The 26,849-nt window shown below is 46.2% G+C and overlaps 1 protein-coding gene across 1 annotated transcript in view; it reads left to right on the top strand.

The window, feature by feature from the left end:
• The window catches only part of GALNT10 (polypeptide N-acetylgalactosaminyltransferase 10), a 339,683-nt gene that overhangs the window by 297,378 nt on the left and 15,456 nt on the right, over nucleotides 1–26,849 (top strand). Inside the window, exons 7-8 of the mRNA XM_077468367.1 lie at nucleotides 3,292–3,409; nucleotides 26,463–26,570. Of these exons, the coding sequence (XP_077324493.1) occupies nucleotides 3,292–3,409; nucleotides 26,463–26,570 (226 nt within the window). The remainder of the gene's footprint in view (nucleotides 1–3,291; nucleotides 3,410–26,462; nucleotides 26,571–26,849) is intronic.

The raw sequence follows: 26,849 nt of genomic DNA on the forward strand, positions 1-26,849 counted from the left end.
TGTGAGACGATTTTTTAAATAAAGGTGTTTTTAAGCGTATAACACTCTTGGAGCTCTCCTTTCTCTTCCCCTGTATGAGATTTTATTCTCTGCTTATAAAACGTGATCTGGGGATTGCCGATGGTGGAGTTTTTACCCTCAGGGTTAAAAGCGCAATTTACCGAATATAAGCCCGTGAGGCAAATGAATTTGGTGAGTGCATACCTTATGTGGAAGTGGTGGCACATCAAACATGAGGTGTGGTGTGAATATTGCATATTATAATAGAAGATACTTACAGAAACACATTTTTTGTAGATTATTTAAAGTGAACTTTAATGTGGACTTTTGTATGGATTTATTTCACTGTCATTTGCTCCACTTCACATTCAACACTGGGTGTTTTTTTTTTTGTTGTTTTGTTTTTTAACAATGGTGTAGTATATATATATATATATTTTTTTTTTTTCTTTGAAACTTTTTTAGTATGGTTCAGAGGGCACCACTGTTTACCTAATTGAAAGTGGTGAATCTACTGAGATATTCTAGTAATCTTTAAAATGGCAGCAATCAATATTAAGATTTGTTCACTTCTGGTGATTTTTAGTATTTCATCTGTAGGCACATTGGTGGGATTGGTGTACAATAGGTGACAGGTCACAATTCCTTTGAAGAGAATGGAACATTTATACTTACATTGGTCCAAGCTGGATCAACATAATAATGCAAAAATATCCATACCCTGGAAATCAGCTTTAATCAGCCTGCAGAATTGTTCTGGGCTGGTAACTTCAACTGGACTGATGTTTCAGTGACAAGAGACAGACAACAGACATACAATCAAGAGGGGCAAGGCTAAATCTTGGATTGTAAAGAAGTCAAAGCTCTATGTACAGACTGGGGACTACAGAGGAACATAGTGATCTGAAAAGTAGTTGTAAGCACTATAAGATTTTCGCACGTCTTTAAATGTGGTGGCTGCATTTGTTTCCTTTTTTCAGCTTTTTTCCTTTATTTTCACCTGATGATCTGCCAACTACCCACTTCCTGTCATAAGGTGATATTGCTCACTCACTGTTCTCTATCTATGGGAAAGCAGTGTTGTCAGCTCTGGACAGGAAGTGTGTTAGGACTACAGAACACTTCCCCCTCTGCTGTTCTCTTGTATTATAGGGTGTAGCTGTTCTGTGATCTACAAATAGAGTAGAGAGCCATAAAACTGAGAGTGCTGCAGAAGCAACAAGCACAGGAAGTTATCAGCTCACAGGAGTTCTGGCAGGATCAGCAGAGATTTTTTTCGCCCACATTTGTTGAACAGATATAACAAAACCCTTTTATTGGTATATTTAACCCCTTCACGCCAATGTAACACAAATATGCGGCCTTCAGCTTGAAGGGGTTTTACTGGGGTGATGCGTGCAACTGCACCGTACCTGTACTGTTTTTTTAGAGAGGACGAACAGCTTTTTTGTAATGACACCTGATGCGGCTAAGAAACCACTCGGCTGTTATCCCAAGCAGCGGGAGGGGACGTCTCCCGCCACCTTCCTGTGGTTCACCCGGACTCTCCAGCCTCACCGAGAGGCCCGAATGTCCGCTGGCTGGCCCGAGATCCAAACGAAGCTGGAATTGGCTTCAATCTGGTCTCGGATCTAGTAACCAGGAAACAATGTCATGACATCACTTTTCGGTTTACAGAAGACTTAAAGGCGCCAGATTAAAAAAAAAAAAATCAGTATTCAAAACTGACAAACTTGGCGTTATAAATGCTTTTAAAGGAGAACTCCAGCCTGGGCATTTTAGGCTGGGCTTCTCCTATGAGTCTGAAGTCTGGTCTCCGCTGATGTCACTGCAATCAGTCCAGGCACCGCATCACCCCATCTTTTGAAGTCGGGATCCACCAGCTGCCTTGACTGATGGTAGTCTCAGCGTCTCAGTGAGCCGCTGAGACATCCGCTCCTCGCCCCTCCACAGCTCAGCGCTCCAATGAGCGTGGAAGACCAGAGAGGAGAGCTGCTGACTTACAGCCAGCAGCTCTCCTCTCAGGGAGAAGTGAGAACCGAGCCATCGTGGTGTTTGGTTCTCAGTCCAGAGACTCCGGGTGACCGCTGCAGCATCAGTCTAATGCTGCATCCACCTAGGTAAGTATGGATAGGAAAACAAAAACATACTTCCCTTAAGTGCAAAGGAGGAATTTGGGGTCTTATAGACTCCAGATCCCTCCATAAAGAGCACCTGCCTATTACTGTCACAAGAGATGTTTGCATTCTTTTTAACAGCAATAAAAGTGATCCGAATTTTTTTTTTTTAAGGGACTGTGTAAAAAGAAAAAAAAAAGAAAATAAATTTAAAGCGCCCCATCTCTCTGTGCTCGCACGCAGAGGCAAACATAGGTCGTGCCTGCATATGTAAACAGTGTTCAAATCACACATGTAAGGTATCACCGCAATCGTTAGACCGAGAACAATAATTCTAGCACAAGATCTTCTCTGTAACTCTAAACTGGTAACCTGTAGAAATGTTTAAAGCGTCGACTATGGAGATTTTTACCTACCGTAGTTTGTCACCATTTCACAAGTGTGCGCAATTTTAAAGCACGACATGTTAGGTGTCTATTTACTCGGCGTAACATCTTCTTTCACGATATACAAGAACATTGGGCTAACCTAACTGTTTTTTTTTTTTATTATTATTATTTATACATGAAAGTGCATTTCTTTAAAAAAAAATGCATTTGAAAGACTGCTGCGCAAATACAGTGTGGCATAAAATATTGCAACGACCGCTATTTTATTCTCTAGGGTCTCTGCTAAAATATATATATATATATTTAATATATATAATATAATGTTTGGGGATTCTAAGTCATTTTCTAGCAAAAAAGACGCATTTTAACTTGTAAGCAAAAAATGTGACAAAAAGGTTTAGGCATGAATGGGATTAAAGTACCAAAAAGGAGCAAATTAGAGAGTTTTTGTGGTTGAGGTTTACATACACCTAAAGTTGTTTGCTATTATAGCTGAACAGCTGCAGTTATATCATGCTCAGCACCAAAATATTTTCTGTGAAGAAACCGTATGCCATTTGTGGCCTTCAGGCTCAGCAAGCCATAGCTCCACAATCTGTTATAAGCTTTACTTGCAGCAGCTGGATTAATTGCCAAAAAAGCCATGCAGAATCGGAGAAATCCCTTCATGTTGCTGCTGCATTACACTGTATATATTGTGTTACATTGCTAGCATAGCAGGCAGGTGATGAGGACAAGAATGTGAATTGTCTGCAAACTCTTGTTTACATTTCCTTTCATTGCAGGTCTCCAGTAATGGCCGGTGGATTGTTCGCTGTAGACAGAAAATGGTTCTGGGAACTCGGAGGGTACGATCCTGGGTTGGAGATCTGGGGAGGAGAGCAATATGAGATCTCATTCAAGGTCAGTATGCAGATTACTTTTGTTTATTGTATTTATTTTTTCTGTTACACTTCTTTGGGAATATTCTGCAGCCCAAAGTGTACCTGTACACTGAGATTTTCATAAGTGATGCAGTATAATTAAACTTTTCCCGTAGTAATCTGGGTTATAGGACTGCCCTTGTGACTGATGATTTATGAGCTAGCATCTACATTTTTATTTTTTTCAAATTGAGCATTTTTGTAATAATTGAAAGATTTTATTTCTCTATAGAGAAGAATGTAGTTTTTTTTAAAAGGGCAACATTACCCACAAAGTATTTTTCTATTTTGAGCGGAGTGAGGCAGAATTTGATCCCCATTTGTTAGCGCTCTCCTTCTATACAGCAATGCATCACCTTTTCAGCCAAACTGCCTTTGTCACCATCTACTGTGAGATCTCCTTTTGTACTTTTGGAACCAAGACGCAGAAGTACCATGACAGGCACCATCTAATTGACTGTTCATTAAAATATATTAAGAATTAATTTAGGCTTGTGAACCAAGTATCTCAGACAGGGCCGCCATCGGGGGGAGGGGGGGGGGGAACAGACGATACAATTGTAAGGGGCCCGAGCTTCAGGAGTGGGACTGACATATATACAGGAATGAAGGGGGCTGACATATATACAGGAGTGGGAGGGGCTGACATATATACAGGAGTGGGAGGGGCTGACATATATACAGGAGTGGGAGGGGCTGACATATATACAGGAGTGGGAGGGGCTGACATATATACAGGAGTGGGAGGGGCTGACATATATACAGGAGTGGGAGGGGCTGACATATATACAGGAGTGGGAGGGGCTGACATATATACAGGAGTGGGAGGGGCTGACATATATACAGGAGTGGGAGGGGCTGACATATATACAGGAGTGGGAGGGGCTGACATATATACAGGAGTGGGAGGGGCTGACATATATACAGGAGTGGGAGGGGCTGACATATATACAGGAGTGGGAGGGGCTGACATATATACAGGAGTGGGAGGGGCTGACAAATATATACAGGAGTGGGAGGGGCTGACAAATATATACAGGAGTGGGAGGGGCTGACAAATATATACAGGAGTGGGAGGGGCTGACAAATATATACAGGAGTGGGAGGGGCTGACAAATATATACAGGAGTGGGAGGGGCTGACATATATACAGGGGTGGGAGGGCTGACATATATACAGGAGTGGGAGGGCTGACGTATATACAGGAGTGGGAGGGCTGACGTATATACAGGAGTGGGAGGGCTGACGTATATACAGGAGTGGGAGGGCTGACGTATATACAGGAGTGGGAGGGCTGACGTATATACAGGAGTGGGAGGGCTGACGTATATACAGGAGTGGGAGGGCTGACGTATATACAGGAGTGGGAGGGCTGACGTATATACAGGAGTGGGAGGGCTGACGTATATACAGGAGTGGGAGGGCTGACGTATATACAGGAGTGGGAGGGCTGACGTATATACAGGAGTGGGAGGGCTGACGTATATACAGGAGTGGGAGGGCTGACGTATATACAGGAGTGGGAGGGCTGACGTATATACAGGAGTGGGAGGGCTGACGTATATACAGGAGTGGGAGGGCTGACGTATATACAGGAGTGGGAGGGCTGACGTATATACAGGAGTGGGAGGGCTGACGTATATACAGGAGTGGGAGGGCTGACGTATATACAGGAGTGGGAGGGCTGACGTATATACAGGAGTGGGAGGGCTGACGTATATACAGGAGTGGGAGGGCTGACGTATATACAGGAGTGGGTGGGCTGACGTATATACAGGAGTGGGAGGGCTGACGTATATACAGGAGTGGGAGGGCTGACGTATATACAGGAGTGGGAGGGCTGACGTATATACAGGAGTGGGAGGGCTGACGTATATACAGGAGTGGGAGGGCTGACGTATATACAGGAGTGGGAGGGCTGACGTATATACAGGAGTGGGAGGGCTGACGTATATATACAGGAGTGGGAGGGCTGACGTATATATACAGGAGTGGGAGGGCTGACGTATATATACAGGAGTGGGAGGGCTGACGTATATATACAGGAGTGGGAGGGCTGACGTATATATACAGGAGTGGGATGGCTGACGTATATACAGGAGTGGGATGGCTGACGTATATACAGGAGTGGGAGGGCTGACATATATATACAGGAGTGGGAGGGCTGACATATATACAGGAGTGGGAGGGCTGACATATATACAGGAGTGGGAGGGCTGACATGTATACAGGAGTGGGAGGGCTGACATATATACAGGAGTGGGAGGGCTGACATATATACAGGAGTGGGAGGGCTGACATATATACAGGAGTGGGAGGGCTGACATATATATACAGAAGTGAGTGGGAGGGCTGACATATATATACAGAAGTGAGTGGGGGCTGACATATATATACAGAAGTGAGTGGGGGCTGACATATATATACAGAAGTGAGTGGGGGCTGACATATATATACAGAAGTGAGTGGGGGCTGACATATATACAGGAGTGGGAGGGGCTAACATATATACTGGTGTGGGGGGCTGACACATACAGGAGTTGGGAGCTGACATATATATGGGAGTGAGGGGGGCTGATGTATATAGTGGTGTGGGGGATGCTGGCATATATACTGGTGTGGGGGATGCTGGCATATATACTGGTGTGGGGGGTCTGACATAAATATAGGAATGAGGGGGGCTTACATATACAGCATTGAGGCGGGTGCTGAGTGCGTACACATGTGAAGAGGGGGGCTGAGTGCATACAGGTGTGAGGAGGGGGGCTGAGTGCACACAGAAGTGAGGGGGGCTGACATATATGCAGAAGGGGGTGCTGAGAGCGTACAGGTGTGAGGAGAGGGTCTGAATGTGTACAGGTGTGAGGGGGGCTGTCATATATGCAGGTATGAGGGGGAGCTGAGTGTGTGCAGGTGTGAGGGGGGCTGAGTCTGTATAGGTGTGGGAGGCTGAGCGCATACAGGTGTGAGAAGGGGGCTGAGTGTACAGGTGTGAGGGGGGGCTGAGTGTACAGGTGTGAGGGGGGGCTGAGTGCGTACAGGTGTGAGGGGGGCTGAGTGCGTACAGGTGTGAGGGGGGCTGAGTGCGTACAGGTGTGAGGGGGGCTGAGTGCGTACAGGTGAGGGGGGGCTGAGTGTGTACAGGTGAGGGGGGGCTGAGTGTGTACAGGTGAGGGGGGGGCTGAGTGTTTACTGGTGTGAGGGGGGGCTGAGTGTTTACTGGTGTGAGGGGGGGGCTGAGTGTGTACAGGTGTGAGGGGGGGCTGAGTGTGTACAGGTGTGAGGGGGGGCTGAGTGTGTACAGGTGTGAGGGGGGGCTGAGTGTGTACAGGTGTGAGGGGGGGCTGAGTGTGTACAGGTGTGAGGGGGGGCTGAGTGTGTACAGGTGTGAGGGGGGGCTGAGTGTGTACAGGTGTGAGGGGGGGCTGAGTGTGTTCAGGTGTGGAGGGGGGCTGAGTGCGTACAGGTGTGGGGGGGCTGAGTGCATATAGGCGTACAGGTGTGAGGGGGGGCTGAGTGTACAGGTGTGAGGGGGGGCTGAGTGTACAGGTGTGAGGGGGGGGGCTGAGTGTACAGGTGTGAGGGGGGGGCTGAGTGTACAGGTGTGAGAAGGGGGCTGAGTGTACAGGTGTGAGGGGGGCTGAGTGCGTACAGGTGAGGGGGGCTGAGTGCGTACAGGTGTGAGGGGGGGCTGAGTGCGTACAGGTGTGAGGGGGGGCTGAGTGCGTACAGGTGTGAGGGGGGGCTGAGTGCGTACAGGTGTGAGGGGGGGCTGAGTGCGTACAGGTGTGAGGGGGGGCTGAGTGCGTACAGGTGTGAGGGGGGGCTGAGTGCGTACAGGTGTGAGGGGGGGGCTGAGTGCGTACAGGTGTGAGGGGGGGCTGATTGCGTACAGGTGTGAGGGGGGGCTGAGTGCGTACAGGTGTGAGGGGGGGCTGAGTGCGTACAGGTGTGAGGGGGGGCTGAGTGCGTACAGGTGTGAGGGGGGGCTGAGTGCGTACAGGTGTGAGGGGGGGCTGAGTGCGTACAGGTGTGGAGGGGGCTGAGTGCGTACAGGTGTGGAGGGGGGCTGAGTGCGTACAGGTGTGGGGGGGCTGAGTGCATACAGATACAGGCGTACAGGTGTGGGGGGGGCTGAGTGCGTACAAGTGTGAGGGGGGAATGAGCACATGCAGGTGTGAGGGGGGGCTGAGTGTGTACAGGTGTGAGGGGGGCTGAGTGTGTACAGGTGTGAGGGGGGCTGAGTGTGTGCAGGTGTGAGGGGGGCTGAGTGTGTGCAGGTGTGAGGGGGGCTGAGTGTGTGCAGGTGTGAGGGGGGCTGAGTGTGTGCATGTGTGAGGGGGGCTGAGGGCATACAGGTGTGAGGGGGGCTGAGGGCATACAGGTGTGAAGGGGGGCTGAGTACGGACTCGGTGAGATGACCCATGGGCAGGCCCTGGGGAATGTTAGTGGTCAGGCCGGGGGGGGGGGCGATCAGGCTTAAGGCAGTGTAAGGGGCCCAAAAATTTCTGATGGCTGCCCTTATCTCAGATTAAGAGCTAACCTTTGAGCCTCTTCCTGCCCTCCTTTACTCATCCTTGGTCTTATTATCATCTGCCCACCCTCCTGTAACTATAAAAATAATAAAAAACAAAACAAAACACCCCATTTATTTATCTGAATTTCTGGTCACGTAGCATGCCAGGTCCCAAGTATTCCATCCTGTGGACGTATATACAGGAGTGGGATGGCTGACATATATACAGGAGTGGGAGGGCTGACATATATACAGGAGTGGGAGGGCTGACATATATACAGGAGTGGGAGGGCTGACATATATACAGGAGTGGGAGGGCTGACATATATACAGGAGTGGGAGGGCTGACATATATACAGGAGTGGGAGGGCTGACATATATACAGGAGTGGGAGGGCTGACATATATACAGGAGTGGGAGGGCTGACATATATACAGGAGTGGGAGGGCTGACATATATACAGGAGTGGGAGGGCTGACATATATACAGGAGTGGGAGGGCTGACATATATACAGGAGTGGGAGGGCTGACATATATACAGGAGTGGGAGGGCTGACATATATACAGGAGTGGGAGGGCTGACATATATATACAGAAGTGAGTGGGAGGGCTGACATATATATACAGAAGTGAGTGGGAGGGCTGACATATATATACAGAAGTGAGTGGGGGCTGACATATATATACAGAAGTGAGTGGGGGCTGACATATATATACAGAAGTGAGTGGGGGCTGACATATATACAGGAGTGGGAGGGGCTAACATATATACTGGTGTGGGGGGCTGACACATACAGGAGTTGGGAGCTGACATATATATGGGAGTGAGGGGGGCTGATGTATATAGTGGTGTGGGGGATGCTGGCATATATACTGGTGTGGGGGGTCTGACATAAATATAGGAATGAGGGGGGCTTACATATACAGCATTGAGGGGGGTGCTGAGTGCGTACACATGTGAAGAGGGGGGCTGAGTGCATACAGGTGTGAGGAGGGGGGCTGAGTGCACACAGAAGTGAGGGGGGCTGACATATATGCAGAAGGGGGTGCTGAGAGCGTACAGGTGTGAGGAGAGGGTCTGAATGTGTACAGGTGTGAGGGGGGCTGTCATATATGCAGGTATGAGGGGGAGCTGAGTGTGTGCAGGTGTGAGGGGGGCTGAGTCTGTATAGGTGTGGGAGGCTGAGCGCATACAGGTGTGAGAAGGGGGCTGAGTGTACAGGTGTGAGGGGGGGCTGAGTGTACAGGTGTGAGGGGGGGCTGAGTGTACAGGTGTGAGAAGGGGGCTGAGTGTACAGGTGTGAGAAGGGGGCTGAGTGCGTACAGGTGTGAGGGGGGCTGAGTGCGTACAGGTGTGAGGGGGGCTGAGTGCGTACAGGTGTGAGGGGGGCTGAGTGCGTACAGGTGTGAGGGGGGCTGAGTGCATACAGGTGTGAGGGGGCTGAGTGTGTACAGGTGAGGGGGGGGGCTGAGTGTTTACTGGTGTGAGGGGGGGCTGAGTGTTTACTGGTGTGAGGGGGGGCTGAGTGTTTACTGGTGTGAGGGGGGGCTGAGTGTGTACAGGTGTGAGGGGGGGCTGAGTGTGTACAGGTGTGAGGGGGGGCTGAGTGTGTACAGGTGTGAGGGGGGGCTGAGTGTGTACAGGTGTGAGGGGGGGCTGAGTGTGTACAGGTGTGAGGGGGGGCTGAGTGTGTACAGGTGTGAGGGGGTGCTGAGTGTGTACAGGTGTGAGGGGGGGCTGAGTGTGTACAGGTGTGAGGGGGGGCTGAGTGTGTACAGGTGTGAGGGGGGGCTGAGTGTGTTCAGGTGTGGAGGGGGGCTGAGTGCGTACAGGTGTGGGGGGGCTGAGTGCATATAGGCGTACAGGTGTGAGGGGGGGCTGAGTGTACAGGTGTGAGGGGGGGCTGAGTGTACAGGTGTGAGGGGGGGCTGAGTGTACAGGTGTGAGGGGGGGCTGAGTGTACAGGTGTGAGGGGGGGGCTGAGTGTACAGGTGTGAGAAGGGGGCTGAGTGTACAGGTGTGAGAAGGGGGCTGAGTGCGTACAGGTGTGAGGGGGGGCTGAGTGCGTACAGGTGTGAGGGGGGGCTGAGTGCGTACAGGTGTGAGGGGGGGCTGAGTGTGTACAGGTGTGAGGGGGGGCTGAGTGTGTACAGGTGTGAGGGGGGGCTGAGTGTGTACAGGTGTGAGGGGGGGCTGAGTGTGTACAGGTGTGAGGGGGGGCTGAGTGTGTACAGGTGTGAGGGGGTGCTGAGTGTGTACAGGTGTGAGGGGGGGCTGAGTGTGTACAGGTGTGAGGGGGGGCTGAGTGTGTACAGGTGTGAGGGGGGGCTGAGTGTGTTCAGGTGTGGAGGGGGGCTGAGTGCGTACAGGTGTGGGGGGGCTGAGTGCATATAGGCGTACAGGTGTGAGGGGGGGCTGAGTGTACAGGTGTGAGGGGGGGCTGAGTGTACAGGTGTGAGGGGGGGCTGAGTGTACAGGTGTGAGGGGGGGCTGAGTGTACAGGTGTGAGGGGGGGGCTGAGTGTACAGGTGTGAGAAGGGGGCTGAGTGTACAGGTGTGAGAAGGGGGCTGAGTGCGTACAGGTGTGAGGGGGGGCTGAGTGCGTACAGGTGTGAGGGGGGGCTGAGTGCGTACAGGTGTGAGGGGGGGCTGAGTGCGTACAGGTGTGAGGGGGGGCTGAGTGCGTACAGGTGTGAGGGGGGGCTGAGTGCGTACAGGTGTGAGGGGGGGGCTGAGTGCGTACAGGTGTGAGGGGGGGCTGAGTGCGTACAGGTGTGAGGGGGGGCTGAGTGCGTACAGGTGTGAGGGGGGGCTGAGTGCGTACAGGTGTGAGGGGGGGCTGAGTGCGTACAGGTGTGGAGGGGGGCTGAGTGCGTACAGGTGTGGGGGGGCTGAGTGCATACAGATACAGGCGTACAGGTGTGGGGGGGGCTGAGTGCGTACAAGTGTGAGGGGGGAATGAGCACATGCAGGTGTGAGGGGGGGCTGAGTGTGTACAGGTGTGAGGGGGGCTGAGTGTGTGCAGGTGTGAGGGGGGCTGAGTGTGTGCAGGTGTGAGGGGGGCTGAGTGTGTGCAGGTGTGAGGGGGGCTGAGTGTGTGCAGGTGTGAGGGGGGCTGAGTGTGTGCAGGTGTGAGGGGGGCTGAGTGTGTGCAAGTGTGAGGGGGGCTGAGGGCATACAGGTGTGAGGGGGGCTGAGGGCATACAGGTGTGAAGGGGGGCTGAGGGCATACAGGTGTGAAGGGGGGCTGAGTACGGACTCGGTGAGATGACCCATGGGCAGGCCCTGGGGAATGTTAGTGGTCAGGCCGGGGGGGGGGGGGGGGGGCGATCAGGCTTAAGGCAGTGTAAGGGGCCCAAAAATTTCTGATGGCTGCCCTTATCTCAGATTAAGAGCTAACCTTTGAGCCTCTTCCTGCCCTCCTTTACTCATCCTTGGTCTTATTATCATCTGCCCACCCTCCTGTAACTATAAAAATAATAAAAAACAAAACAAAACACCCCATTTATTTATCTGAATTTCTGGTCACGTAGCATGCCAGGTCCCAAGTATTCCATCCTGTGGACTGAAGAGGAGGAGGATTCTTTTTTTGTGCACACGTAACTTCCTGGATGATGTAGACAGGGTTCTCTCAGGCTCCAGAATATTGCAGTGGTATGATAGCATCATGACTAGAGGTAACAAACAAGTCTGGACTCCAGCATTGAATGACTGGTCCCTTCTCCCATGTAAGCCAAAGCAGTAGGTTCACTTAAAGCAGTAGTAATCTTGCCAGAAAAAAAAACCTTTATCCCTGCGAGTTAAAGCCATAATGTGCTAGTATGCATCGCATACTAGCATATTATGAAAGACTTGCCTAGAAACCAAGCTCTCCGGCCACATGCAGTCACTGCTGCAAAAGCTTCCATCTTCACTCCTTACAGGTTTGTGGGCTGTTGCCGCTTGAATGCCCACTCTACAATGATGCCACTCCTGCGCAAGAGTCTTGGCCACGGAAAACGGCTCTGAATTAACTGAATGGGTATGCCGTTCCTTCAGAGAAAATAACTTCACCGGCTGTTGCCCACTGGAATAGCTCCTAAACGATGCCTGTTTAGGAGGTATTAATTTTACCTACAGGTAAGCTTTATTATAAGGGGGTGTTTACCACTTTAACCACTTGAGCTCCGGAAGATTTTACTCTCTTCATAACCAGTCCATTTTAGCTGTTTAGCACTACCCTACTTTAACTGGTAATTGTGCGGTCATGCAATGCTGTGCACAAACAAAATTTATATCTTTTTCACACTTCCACTACTTTCTCCTTTAAAACCTATCCAATAATAATAAAAAAATAAAAAATCGAATTTCTTTATAAATTTTGGCCAAAATATATTCTATGTATTCTACATGAAAGTTATAGCATCCACAAACTATGGTATAGATATTGAAAAAAAAACATTTTTTTTTACTAGTAATGGCAGGAGTGAGGGGGGCTGATATATATACAGGAGTGAGGGGGGCTGATATATATACAGGAGTGAGGGGGGCTGATATATATACAGGAGTGAGGGGGGGATGATATATATACAGGAGTGAGGGGGGGATGATATATATACAGGAGTGAGGGGGGGATGATATATATACAGGAGTGAGCGGGGCTGATATATATACAGGAGTGAGGGGGGCTGATATATATACAGGAGTGAGGGGGGCTGATATATATACAGGAGTGAGGGGGGCTGATATATATACAGGAGTGAGGGGGGCTTGATATATATACAGGAGTGAGGGGGCTTGATATATATATACAGGAGTGAGGGGGCTTGATATATATATACAGGAGTGAGGGGGGCTGATATATATACAGGAGTGAGGGGGGCTGATATAACAGGAGTGAGGGGGGCTGATATAACAGGAGTGAGGGGGGCTGATATAACAGGAGTGAGGGGGGCTGATATATATACAGGAGTGAGGGGGGGGGCTGATATATATACAGGAATGAGGGGGGGATGATGTATATATACAGGAGTGAGGGGGGGTGCTGATATATGTACAGGAGTGAGGGGGGCTGATATATATACAGGAGTGAGGGGGGGTGCTGATATATATACAGGAGTGAGGGGGAGCTGATATATATACAGGAGTGAGGGGGGATGATATATATATATATATACAGGAGTCAGGGGGCCTGACATATACAGGAGTGAGGGGGGGCTGATATATATACAGGAGTGAGGGGGGCTGACCAAAAGACAGTGCAGCGCTAATAATGAAATAAATGTCCAAACATATAAACAAAGTGATCCGTGTGAATCTTCAATGATGAACAATCAGACCATGCAAAAGTGACTTTGTGCTGAATAAAACCTCCACCGATGGTAAGAATGCCTGCTCACCTCACAGCGTGGACCCTTTAATTACAGAGGGTTAAACACGCATTGCTGCCCAAGATGCTTATCAGCTGGCAAATCAATAGATTCCTCCTTACAGCATGGACCTTTAAAGTTCATAAAAGATGACCATACATCCTCCTATTCAGGATCTAACGACTGGCAAATCCAGGGTATACACTCGTTGACAATATGTAGTGATAATCATATATCCCGTATCATGTAAATAGAAAGGCAAACCATAGTGCTCTCCATAGAAAAAGGTTTAAGGCTCCATGCACACTGAAGCTGATAAACTGCAGTTTATTGGAGTTTGGGCGTTTTTTGTAAAAGCCCATAAACTCCACTCTATGTTAGCCTATGTGTCCATGCACACATGGACGTTTTTCAGCTTTAATGAGCAGTGGAGTTTATGGGCTTTTTTCTGAACGCCAGAAATTCGCGTTCAAAGTGCCGTTTTTCAGCGCCAAAAAACGACAAACGCTGATAAACGCTTGTAAACGCTCATAAACGCTCGTTCATTAGTGTTCGGCATTCTATTTTTCAATGCATTGTGGGATTTTTGGAGTGTCCTCTGTGTATTTTTATAAAAAACGCCCATTAACGCTAACGCTGTAAAACGCTCATAAACGCTAGTATAAAACGCTGTTAAAAGCAGGTTTTTCAACCAGCGTTTTCTGCCAGCAATCTGGCGTCCAGAAATAGCTTTTTTGAGCTTCAGTGTGCATGGAGCCTAATAATATAACATATAAATGAACACTTACAATATAGAGGCTTCATGCAGGCATTGTATGTGTATTGTATTTTATACAATGCTTTTATGAAGCTGGATCTAGATGGACCTCAGGTAAGTATGAGGGAAGCTGCTACACACGGAACACTTTTTATCTTAATGTATAGAATGCATTAAGATTTAAAAAAAAAAACTGCCTTTACAACCACTTGGACCATTTTCATACTGGACCTATTCTGGCACTCCTCTCCTACATGTAAAAATCATAATTTGTTTGCTAGAAATTACTCAGAATACCCAAACATATATATATATATATATATATATATATATATATTTTAATGTTTTTAGCAGAAATCCTAGGGAATAAAATGGCAGTTGTGGCAACTTATTGTGTCACACGGTATTTGCGCAGCAATTTTTCAAAAACTGTTTCATGAATTAAAAAAAAACACACTAAAGTTAGCCCAATTTTTTGTATAACGTGAAACATGATGTTATGCCGAGTAAATGCCGAGCAAATAGATACCTGACACACCACGCTTTAAACTTGCGCACATTCGTGGAATAGCGCCAAACTTTGGTACTTAAAAATCCGCATAGGTGACCGTTTAAATTTTTTTTTACAGGTTACCAGTTTAGAGTTAAAGATTAGAAGCCTAGAATTGTTGCTCTCACTTTAACGTTTGTGGCGATACCTCACGTGTGTGGTTTGAACACCGTTCACAAATGTGGGTGCAACGTCCCACATTTATTAACGTATTTTATTTTATTTTATTTAGATTACTTTTTTTTACACTTTCCCTTTAAAAAAAAAATTATTTTTTTTTAACACTTTTATTCCTATTACAAGGAATGTAAACACCCATGTAATAGGAGTAGGGCATAACAGGTCTTCTTTATGGAGAGATCTGGGGTCAATAAGACCTCACATCACTCCTCTAAGCTGGAAAGACTGAGATAAAAAAAAAACGATCTCGGCCTTCCCAACCGAGTACACATCAGTGTTTACATCTGTCAGGCCGGACATGACGTCATAACGTCACGCCTAGGCCTCCGAATGTCATAGAGACTGCTGGGGGCCATCTGGTATCAGTATTCTCTATGGTGAACTTCCGCCGCTGACGGATTCCTTCTCAGGCTTGCTGATCGCATGGGCGAGCTGCTAGAAGCACCAGAGGTCCCCTCCAGCCGCCTATAAAAACAATCAAGCGGCTGAACTGCCGCTATGATTGTTCTTATGGTGCAGGGAATTGCCGCCTGAAAAAGAAGATATCTGAATTATATCTCCACTCAAAGTCTAGGACGTCATATTGCAGCTCCCGGTTCTCCGTGTGCCCCAAGTGATCGCGGGAGCCCGGCGGGCACTCGCAAATGTCCCCTAGTGGCCGTTTATGTTAATGATGTAAAATAACGCGATTTGTGCAGCCGAACCATGTTGCCGCAGTACAACTGCGGCGGCTAGCGGTTAACTAAGAGAAATTCCCAAAATACGGCCTGTTGGGGGTACTTGAGGACTGAGGTTGAGAACCACTGCTTTAAAAAATAAGTTCACCTCTTAAAAGAAAAAAATCAATACACTTTTTTTGCAGGTAAAAAAAAAATGTGCATTTGATATTTTTTTTTTTTTTTTTTTTAAAGGAGCCTGGAAAGCATTGCACCAGCAATCAGCAGATCGCTGATGTCATGTGGGTCTCTTGCAGACTCTCGGTGTCAGCTGTCCACTGTACCCCGTACGGGCAGGCAGTTTTACACTGACTTAACCAGTTGAGACCCGCGCTATAGCCGAATGACGGCTACAGCGCGGATCACTTTTGCCGGGACTACGTCTATTGACGTCGTCCCGTGCACGAGCGGCCTGCGCGCCCCCTGAGGGGCGCGCGCGGCGCGCTCTGTGATCGGCGAGTCTATGAGACTCGCCTGATCACCGATCCGAGCAAGGGGTCGATCCCGACCCCTTATCACGTGATCAGCTGTCAGCCAATGACAGCTGATCATGTGATATAACGGAGCCGGTAATCGGCTATTATTCCTCCTCGCGCTGACAGCGCGAGGAGAAAAAAAAAGAGCCGATCACCGGCGGCCGTGATCAGGACATCAGTCCCGATCACGGCCAGCCCTGCCAGTGCCCACCTGCCCCCTACCAGTGCCCACCTGCCCCCTGCTTTGCCACATAAATAAAAGATGTGTCCCCCCTGTCAGTGCCACCCAGCAGTGCCACCCAGCAGTGCCCACCCAGCAGTGCCCACAATCTGCCTCAACAAAGGTGCTGCACCCCAGTGCCACATATCAGTGCCCAGCAGTGCCGTCCATCAGTGCCCAGCAGTGCCACCTATCAGAGCCACCTATCAGTGCCCATCAGTCCCATCTATCAGTGGTACCTATCAGTGCCCCTTAGTGCCACCCATCCGTGCCACCCATCCGTGCCATCTTATCTGTGCCCATCTTTGCCCATCAGTGCTGCCTTATCTGTGCCCACCGGTGCCCCCTTATCTGTGCCTATTAGTGCCGCCTTAACTATGCCTATCAGTGCCCACCAGTGCAGCCTATCAGTGCCCACCAGTGCAGCCTATCAGTGCCGCCTCATCAGCGCACTTCAATGAAGGAGAAAAATGACCTGTTTGCAAAAATTTTTAACAAACTATTAAACATGATATATTTTTTTTTTTGGGTTTTTGCATCTTTTTTTGTTTGTTTAGCAAAAAATAAAACTCCCAGCTGTAATTAAATACCACCAAAAGAAAGCTCTATTTGTGGGAAAAAAATGATAAAAATTTCATTTGGGTACAGTGTTGTATGCCCGCGCAATTGTCATTCAAAGTGCATCAGCGCTGAAAGCTGAAAATTGGTCTGGGACTGAGGGGGGTTTAAGTGCCCAGTAAGCAAGTGGTTAAAGAATCAGTGAACTACCACAATGCTCAACAGCGCCCTCCCTGGTAGTTCATTGACAATTACAATCCAACAGCCACAATGGTAGTTGTAGTCCATTTATTCCGAGAAATGTTTTCTTTAGACTGTGACAGTGAGCAGAGGGGAGAATATCCCCAGCTCACTGCGAAAACGTGGGATCAGAGGGGTGTGGAGGGCCGGTATATTTGTAAAATGTTACACCCTGAATATGGATGTAACATGTTACAAAAGATGAACTTATCCTTTAATAGCCCCCTTTCCAACATCACAAGCCCACCTTTCCATCACTCCTCCACCTCTTGGTTCAGCCAACAGAAGTAATGAAAATACTCAGCACTTTCACGTATCAAGTAAGCTGTGACTCAGTCCTAGTACGTGTTAATTGGCCCAACACTCGTGGGGGTGGGAAGAGTCTTCACTCCCAAAACCAATGCAAATCTGCTTCATATGAATGTGTATGTTGTTGGACATTTGTACCGTATGTAAGGTAAACATTGTTTTAATAAATAAAATAAAAACTCTGCTTGTCTGGCACTGGTATAAACTGTTTTCAACTCTAGTTGACAAGAGAAGAGCTTTGCCAAGGTGTAAGTAGCATTAGTGCAGAAATGTTAACCCACCCCAACCCCAGTTCATCCAGCAAATGTCACCCAATATCTCATTGTGCTCAGGGAGACGGTCAGAGGCTATTATACTGGAGCTGTGCAATGATACACGAATGCCCGACTGTGCAACACATCTTTTATGCCACTGTGTATTTGTGAGCATGGTGGTTTGTTGCCCCCAGTCGGAGGACACAGCAGATTCATACATGAGGATCTTTAAGTCACAGATAATTTCCATATCCTGAAGGGTTTCATGAAGCAGCACAACAAATACATATTGTTCCCTTCACAGCCACGCTCCCAAATTCTTCTGACACCTATGAAATCGGCTTTCAGCAGCACAGTCCCATTTACCAGATAGAGTTACTGACTGCACCCCTTGTAATTAGTCACCCGCTATGAGCCCCTTTGACAGGGTGGGTACAAGTCACACAGAAACAGCTCCGTTTATTGTCCTGAAATTAAGATAAAGTGGTGCAGTCATCTGTAGCTGATAGATTAATAACTGTGCTGGAATCACACGCACAGAAGGGCTGGCTGTTAGGAGGGGGCGGATGGGAACTGGGAAATGAGCGATGGTTGGGCTATGGGGGCTAACTAAGCTTATTTATTTTCATGCTGCGCTGACAGTGCTGCACAGAGCAGAACAGAGAATATATAGAGATATGTGTGATATACAAGGAAGAAAACCTGCAACTGCCAAGCATTTAGATGTTTTGCCATGTTAGTCATGTTTTGCCAAGCTGTACCATCATGGTTAAAATAACGAACAGCAGGTCCCATAAGTTTTAGGGTACTGTTGTGATTGCTGGACTGCATGATGTCTATCAGCATCTTAAATTTTCACTGTACCATAAAACAAAGCAATTACTTTATCTGTATCTTGTATAAGGGGCTGCTAATAAGTCACTATAAAAGTCCTGGATCTGTACCATTATGCAGATATTTGCTGTGCAGCGTTTGGCTCTAGTTAAACTGTGTTAGTCCAAAGGAAAAATCCTAAAAATTAAAAGAGAAGTAAGGAATTTTTTTTTCAGTTTCATACTTACCTAGGTGGATGTAGCATCGGTTTGATGCTGCATCTGTTCCCTGGCGCTTCTACACTGAGAACTGAGCGATCGAACACCACCGATGGCTTGGTTCTCTCAGTTCCCTGAACAGAGAGCTGCTGACTGTCGAACCACAGCTCTCCCCTCGGCTCCTCCTCGCTCACTGGAGTGCTGAGCTGTGGAGTGGCGGGGAGCGGCTGTCTCAACGGCTCGCTGAGCTGGGTATCAGTCCAGGCACCTGGCAGATCCAGACTCCTATTGTTGGGATGACGCGGTGCTTGGACTAATTCTTGTGATGTCAACAGGGAGCAGACTTCAGCCCGTTGTCTGCTGAAAACGGGTCATAGGAGTGCAAAATAATTTGCACTCCTGTGATCCACAGGAGAAGTACAGCCAAACAAGCTTTGGCTGGACTTCTTCTTTAACCCACCAATAGCAAATTACACAAATATAATACCTATATGGAAGTTTTTATACCTTTCAAAGGATTTCTGTCAACCCATTCTTAAGATTTACAGTGCATTCATAAAGTATTCAGACCTCTTCACTTTTTTCAGTTATGTTGTTTAAATTCATTTTTTTTTCTCATTAATCTACACTTTGTACCCATAATGACAAAGTGAAGCAGAATTTTAAAAATGTCTGTGAATGTATTAAAAATAAACAACTGAAATATCAGTTTGGCATAAGTATTCAAACCCTTTGTAACCACACTTGAAATTTAGCTCTGGTGCCTCCCATTTCTCTTGGTCATTGCTAAGATGTGTCTACACCTTGATTGGAGTCCGCCTGTAGTAAATTAAAACTAATTGGATATGATTTGGAAAGGCACAGGCCTCTATAAAAGGCCTCACAACTGACAATGCAAACTGCATCAGAGCAAAAGATATAAGTTTCAAAGGAACTGCCTGCAGAGCTCAGACAGGATTATTGCAAGGCACAGATCTGGTGAAGGCTACAAAACATTTCTGCTGCACTGAAGACTCAGCAGGGTACAGTGGCTTCCATAATTCTCTCTTTGGCACAGTCAGGACCCTTGCAAGAGCTGGTTGCCTGGCCAAACTGAACAATCAGGGGAGAATGGTCTTAGTAAGAGAGGTGACCTAGAACATGATGGTCACTCTGACTGAGCTCTAGAGATCCTCTATGGAGATGAGGAAAGTTCCAGAAGGATAACCATCACACCAGCCCTCTCCTCAGTGCAAAGCATATAGAAGCCCACTTGTAGTTTACAAAAAAGGACTTGAAAGGACAAATTGTGAGGAACAAGATTCTCTGGTCAGGTAAAACCAAGATTCCACTGTTTGGTCTAAATTCTAAACATTATGTTTGAAGGATATCAGACCCTGCTCATCACCTGCCCAGTACCTTCCCAACAGTGAAGCAGGGTGGTGGCAGCATCATGCTGTAGGGGCATTTTTCAGCAGCAGGGACTGGAAGACTGGTCAGGGTTGAGGAAAAGCTGAATGGAGCAAAGTAAAAAGATATCCTCAATAAAAACCTGTTACACAGCACTCAGGACCTCAGACTGGGCCAAAGGTTCACCTTCCAACATGACAACAATCCTAAGCAAACAGGCAAGACAACACTGGAGTGGCTTAGGGATAACTCTGTGACTGTCCTAGAGTGCCACAGCCAGAGCCCTGACTTAAACCCTATTGAACATCTCTGGAGAGACCTGAAAATGGCTTTCAACCAACAGTCACCATTCAACCTGACTGAGCTTGAAAGGGTTTGCAAAGGAGAATGGCAGAAATTCCCCAATCCAGGTGTGCAAAGTTTGTCAAACCATACCCAAAAAGACTGGAGGCTGTAATTGCTGTCAAAGGTGCTTCAACAAAGTACTGAGTAATGGGTCTGAGAACTTGAAGCAACGTTCCACCCATTTGAAAGTCAGCAGCTACAAAAAGTGTAGCTGCTGACTTTTAATAAACAGACACTCATCTGTCCCATGATCTAGCGATGCGGGCGCACGATCCCTCGCTCTTCTCCCCCTCCTTCCGCAGCACCGGCATTATAGCTGCACTGCATGTTGTGAATGGTCGGGCAATCTTCTGGGACCTGTGACATATCCCAGAAGATTGCAGGGAGGGAGGGGGAGAGGTAATCTTCCTTCTGGCGCCACGGCGCCAGGGGAGGTAGTGGGAGCTGGGTGCCGCACCCCCCCCCCCCCCTAAAAAATACTTAAAGCGGAGGTCCCATTTTTGGGTGGAATTCCACTTTGTTATATTTCCTTTTTTTCTTTTTAATAAATAAATACCAACATTTCTAAAATCAGTTTTCACTGTATTTCACAAAATTGAAAAACGTGAAGAGGTCTGAATACTTTATAAATGCACTGTACTCAGTCATGCAGCACAGCATAGCCAGGTGGAAGACATCACTTTCTGTTAAAATGTAATCTCCTCTGCAGAATAAAAGTAACCCACTTCCCACCCCTATCTAACTTGATTGCTGGCTGAAAAAATGAATGCCAGATCTTTTCCAAAAGTCCTTTTTACATTAAAGCCACTGTCATGTGACAATCAGGTCCAGAGTCTTCACTGCTGGTGGGTCCTTTTGGGTGTCTCTGTCACTGCCTGGATGACATGGAAACTTCCAATAGGCTTTCTAGTGGCCTGGTCCTCTTAGGATGCAGAAAGTGGTCTTGAGCGGATTTGCAGCACTGGATTAGCATTCCCCTGCACTCAGAAATGGCAGCAGCAAGGGAACCAAATGGGGGGTAAATATATTTTCATCAGGAAATAAAAATAAAAAGCCTATCAGGATGGCTTAGAGAGGGGTGAGAGTTCTTAGGCCCGATTAACACCTGAGCGTTTTTGTAGCTTGAAGCCTGAAGCTACAAAACGCTGGAGGGGAAAAAAATCAATTATTCTCTATGGAGATGGTTCACATCTCCACTCCAAAACGCCTGAAGCTCAAACAAGTTCTAGAACTTTTTTTTAGGCAGATTTGAGCATTTTTCTGCATTTTACATTGGTGACCTTTTGAGCAGTACAAAATTGCGGTAAAATCGTGCAACTTTCTGCCTGAAACGATATGCTTAGGTGTGAATGGGGCCTTAGAGGTAATTTGTGTTTTGTATTTAGTGGGGCTTTGGCAAATACAAAGGTGTCACCTCCATGTTCCCAGCCTGCTTACTGGGCAGTGAAGAAGCAACAGACTAATGAGGTCATCTCTCTGTTCTCTTATCAGCATGTTCCTTGCATGCAGAACACCTGATTGGTTCCCTGTCCTGCTCTTCTTCCTCTTAGTCTTAAGTGTCTCTACAGGGGATTGCAAGAGGCTTTCAAATTCAGATACACCAACTGCATTTCAAAATGCTTTTGATGATTAATTATTTTATCTTGTATCTGTCTATAGTTTAGGTTTAATGGTATTTAATGATCTGGACAATTGAAAAGAAGCTATAATGGCCATGGGCAAAGTGAATTCTTTTACGTTTATCCATCTTTGGGTTAATAATTTGATTCCTTTTACAAATAAAATACAATGCAGAATGTACCTATGATGTTGTTACAAAGAGAAAATGTAAAAAAAGCTGTTTCTGTCGGATTGAAACTTCATACAGAGTTGTCCTAAAAGGCAGAGAAGGGAAGTGGATCCTCTGATTAATTCACAATACGTTGGTGCTTAAAATATTTATCTTAAAAAAAAAAAAAAAAAAAGGCGGCCTTTTCACAGCAAGTCCGATAAAAGGATAGCCTTTGAAACTTGTAAAAAGAAGACAAGATCTCCATCCTTTGCTTAGATTTGAAAATATAAAAAACACTTTGGCAATGTTTCTTATTTACCCGACTAACCTCCACACCTCTAGATACCCGCACATAGTTCCACTTATCTTCCAGTGCCCCCCTGAGGGCCCAGAACCTGGTTATTGTTTTGTATTGTAAAGTGAAAAAAGTGGGTAGTGCTTTTTTCTTTGTACTTTATTTGATTCATCAAATTAGAGCAGCGAGCTGTATTAGTACTCGTCTCCCAGACTCCCCCCAGTCTCTGTGGTGCTGTACTGATTGATTTTTATATTGTATTGTTTTAAAGTCATTAAAGTGTTTGTAAACCGTCACCTTGTAAAACAACCCTTTCAGTTTAAAATAGAAATGAACAGGGATGGATTAAGAGCATCATGTGCTTGGTGCCGATGATTTTGGTGGACCTTTTACTGGGCACCCATCTGCTTTCCAAGAGCCTGTGCTGGCATGCGCCCAAACTCAAAAGTGCGCAGCCGCACAAGCATAACACTAGGGAAGCCTGGCATTTGATTTTCCAAGTTTCTGTAAGGGCAATGCATTGGCTTGCACTCTGAGCTGAAAGAGTGCAGCTGTGCAGGCCTAACACTATGGAAGCCCCAGACTTCTGTAAGAGCCCTGCATTGGTGTGCCCCACTGCTCATGCAGTGCCCATTATCAATCCCATCACCCTGCCCAGGTGGTGCATGTGGAAAGCAGGGTCCGTCAGGGGAGATCTGTGCCCAGTTGGCCCATTGCTTTCCATGTCCTTTTTGGGTGGCTGGGCCTATATTAAGGTAGGGGCCTGGAGCTGCAGATCCAATAGCCCCTACGTTAATCCAGCCCTGGAAATGAAAGGCAAAACATTTGTGTATAGATATAAAAAAAAAATTAAAATACCTTTTTTTTTTTTTTTTTTTTTTTTTATAAGTGATCACATTCCCTATGTTCTCATCTGCATAAGAGCTGTGGGGAGAAGCAGCAACAGTAGTACTCTGAGCTTCCCAGTGAATGGCTGTGATTTGGGGGCGTGTCAGGACAAGTCTGATCATTGGAGGAGAGCAGGCTGAGTTCCCAGCATAGCTAGAGAACTGACCATGGTGTGTTCTCCTGCTTAGTGTGGTCAGTTTTTAATAGGAAAGAAAGGGGACTAGCAGGAACACAAGGGATTTCACATAAAGGAAGTAATGCAAAGAGAACAGCATACTTTCTCATACAAGTACATGGTACAGCAGACACACATCAGGAATTTGAAGTGTTGAGGTAACAAATTATTTAATTAATTGGCCTGCCTTTTACCTTTATCTATTGATCAGAGCAACCGTTCATCATAGTTGATGGCTGATGGTACGGCGCATCCTATATCTCATTTCCCTAGCTGAGGTTGGTACTTTACTTTACAGCTTTTACATTTTTACATTCGGATGGAGGGGGTGAAGTCACTGCTCATCATGCTCTCCAACAACAGGTATTTTGGGGGCTACAACAGAGCTAGGGAGTGCTTAAGAGGTGAATATAAAGTGGTTAGGGTGGGCTTTAAAGGGGAAGAAAATGGCTGCCCCATAGACATCTATTACAGCAACTAATTACATGTAGGAAATAGCGGGGACAAGATGTAGAAAGTGCATGGACTGGAAGAAATGTGTTAACCATACTGCTGCCTGCCTTCAGGAAGCAAAGCACGGAAGTAAGCATAATTTGAAATATTAAACTTCCCAAACCCCCTACTGTCCTTTCCAGTTCTGTTTTCTGGAGCTCTCCTTTAATGTGGACATTGACAGGCTCCTCAGTAACATGGTACTTTATTAGGGAACTCCTGCATGTCCAAACGCTCAATACAAGATGATATATACCAATTGGTATAGGACATTTTACACGTATATCTGAAATTTATTACAAGCTGTTTTATATGGAATTACTTTTTGCTTAGTTTTACAAGCCCTTTTAATGTCCGCGTCTGAAAACCCTTGATACTTATTAAAACAGCCACACGCTGCGAGAAACTGCTGTTTTACTTGATGCTGTCTCATGGGAGGGAGTTTGTTGTAAAGTGTTACATAATGATTGTTTAAGTGTAATTAAAACTTGCTAGTTCAGAATGTATTTATCTTGTAATGACCCATTTTTTTCCCATCTTGCTACCAAGAGGCACAGAGCATGCATAAATTATCGGGCTTCGGTCATGTAAATCCAGATGACGTTCAGCAAGCCCTTCGTTTTGAACTCGGCGCACTTAAAATATAAAGAAAGCATGCAGTGCTCGGCAAGAGAGTCAAGAGATAGCATTTTAGTTAGAAAATAATTTACTAAACTATTTTCTCATATTTCAGAATAATCCTAGGTCAGCATATGATGATTAGCCAGAATAAAGGGAAAGTTCATGAAAAAGTAATATTTTGGTTATACGTGCAGTCTAGTGTGCTCAATCACTCTCTGGCTTTATAGATTTTGGGAATGCCAATGGTGTAATCTTCTTAGTGCCCATATCTATCACTTGGAGTTTTGAGGTGCACCTCCAACTGGATTCTCCATAAATAAAATAGGCCAAAGATCTGGGACCCCTTAGTTGATTGCATTGGCAGATGTACAGTCCTGGGAATGCAAACGTAAACAAGATTTCATCATCTCCAAAATTTTAAGAAATCATTTGGTGGCTTAACTCTCCAGCGTCTAACAAAAATGCAAGTTTTCGAATAACAGCTTGTTTATAGCCAAACCTTTTTAGATTTGGATAGGGAAGGAAATGGTTAAAACCTCGGGTTACTTTTTTTTTTTTTTTTTTTTAAATAAGAGGAAATCTGTCCGAATCTTCTCTTAGCAGTCTCCACTACAAGGGTCTTCATTAGAAGATTTCTCCTCACCTTCTGTTCCATTGACAACTGTGAAATGTTGGCTGTTTCATTACTTTCTGTCACCATGAAGTGGTCAACAGGACATATTAAAGATAAATCCCCCCCCCCCCCCCCCAGCAGGGATGTAGACTGCCATTAATCTAGATACCACTCTATCCAAAACAAGTGAAATGGCATATGCCGAACCCTTGGGAACATGGCAGCTGTACTGGATGTCTGAATGGGGCACGATAACCATAGTGATGTGCTTTATTCTAACCACTTTACGGCCAGCCAGTTCTACAAGGAAACCTTTGGAGATATCTATGGCTCCAATAACTTAATCCAAATGTTGGATTTCAGTCATCTGCTTAGTTGCCTTTCCAGTTTTATAACTGGGGCAAAATTGTAAATATTGTTTGCTATTAGAAATGAGAAACAAGCCCACTTTATTTTTATTTTGGGATGATAGAGTTTGGGATGGGTAGAACCTCTGTGAAAGTTTTATCTGAGTCCTCATTGTGTAGATTTAAGGCTCCATGCACACTGAAGTTCAAAAAAACATTTTCTGGATGCCAGATTGCTGGCAGAAAACACTGGTTGAAAAACATGCTTTTAACAGCGTTTTGTACTAGCGTTTATGAGTGTTTTATAGCTTTAGCGTTTATTGGCGTTTTTAATAAAAATACACAGACACTCCAAAAATCCCACAGTGTATTCCAAACTCCCACAATGTATTGAAAAAATAGAACACTAATTAACGCATGTTTATGAGCGTTTATTGGCGTTTGTCATTTTTTGGTGGTGAAAAACGGCACTTTGAATGCGATTTCTGGCGTTCAGAAAAAAAGTCCATAAACTCCACTGCTCATTAAAGCTAAAAAAACGTCCATGTGTGCATGGACACATAGGCTAACATAGAGTGGAGTTTATGGGCTTTAAAAAAAAAAGTCCAAACTCCAATAAACTACAGTTTATGAGCTCCGGTGTGCATGGAGCCTTAGACTTGCCTACTCTCTTGGTGACCGGTAACACCAGAGTTAGAGGAAGTAAGGGTAATTCTCTCCAACTAGAGTGGGGAAAGATAAGATCCTTCTTTTCAAGAGAATGGTACCAGCAGGGAAAGGAAATTAAAGGAATTTTGGACACAAATAACGATCTAACCTTTTATCCTACCATGAAAAATCAAAGTAAGATGATAAATGACTGTAGATAAATATGGTTTACATAAAGGATGAATGCACAGATTTCCCATTAGCTAACCAGTCATATTTGTATGTCATTATAGGTGTGGATGTGTGGAGGCCGGATGGAAGATGCTCCATGTTCTCGCGTGGGACATATTTACCGAAAATATGTGCCCTACAAGGTGCCTGCTGGTGTCAGCCTGGCAAGGGTAAACTTATTTCACTTACAATATTAAATTATTAAGTTCTGCTCCCTATTGCAAAAAATAAAATAACCATGACCCTGAGACTTTAAGATTGCTTGCTGTATTCTGCTTGTTATCTAGTATTTTCTTTCATAATTAAGTTTAAATGAGACAAAGCACAAACCTCTCGACTGAGGTGAAAGGGGGCATTAGGTTGCGTTGAAGTGGAAGTTCAGCCAAAACCTATATAATGCTAAAGCTACTCTCAGCCACATTCTAAACCTAATCTTTCTAGCCCTGTAA

This window comes from Lithobates pipiens, unplaced genomic scaffold (genome assembly GCF_037356315.1).
Source record: "Lithobates pipiens isolate NorthernLeopardFrog02 unplaced genomic scaffold, aLitPip1_a1.2 Scaffold_8, whole genome shotgun sequence".
Classification (NCBI taxonomy): Eukaryota; Metazoa; Chordata; class Amphibia; order Anura; family Ranidae; genus Lithobates; species Lithobates pipiens.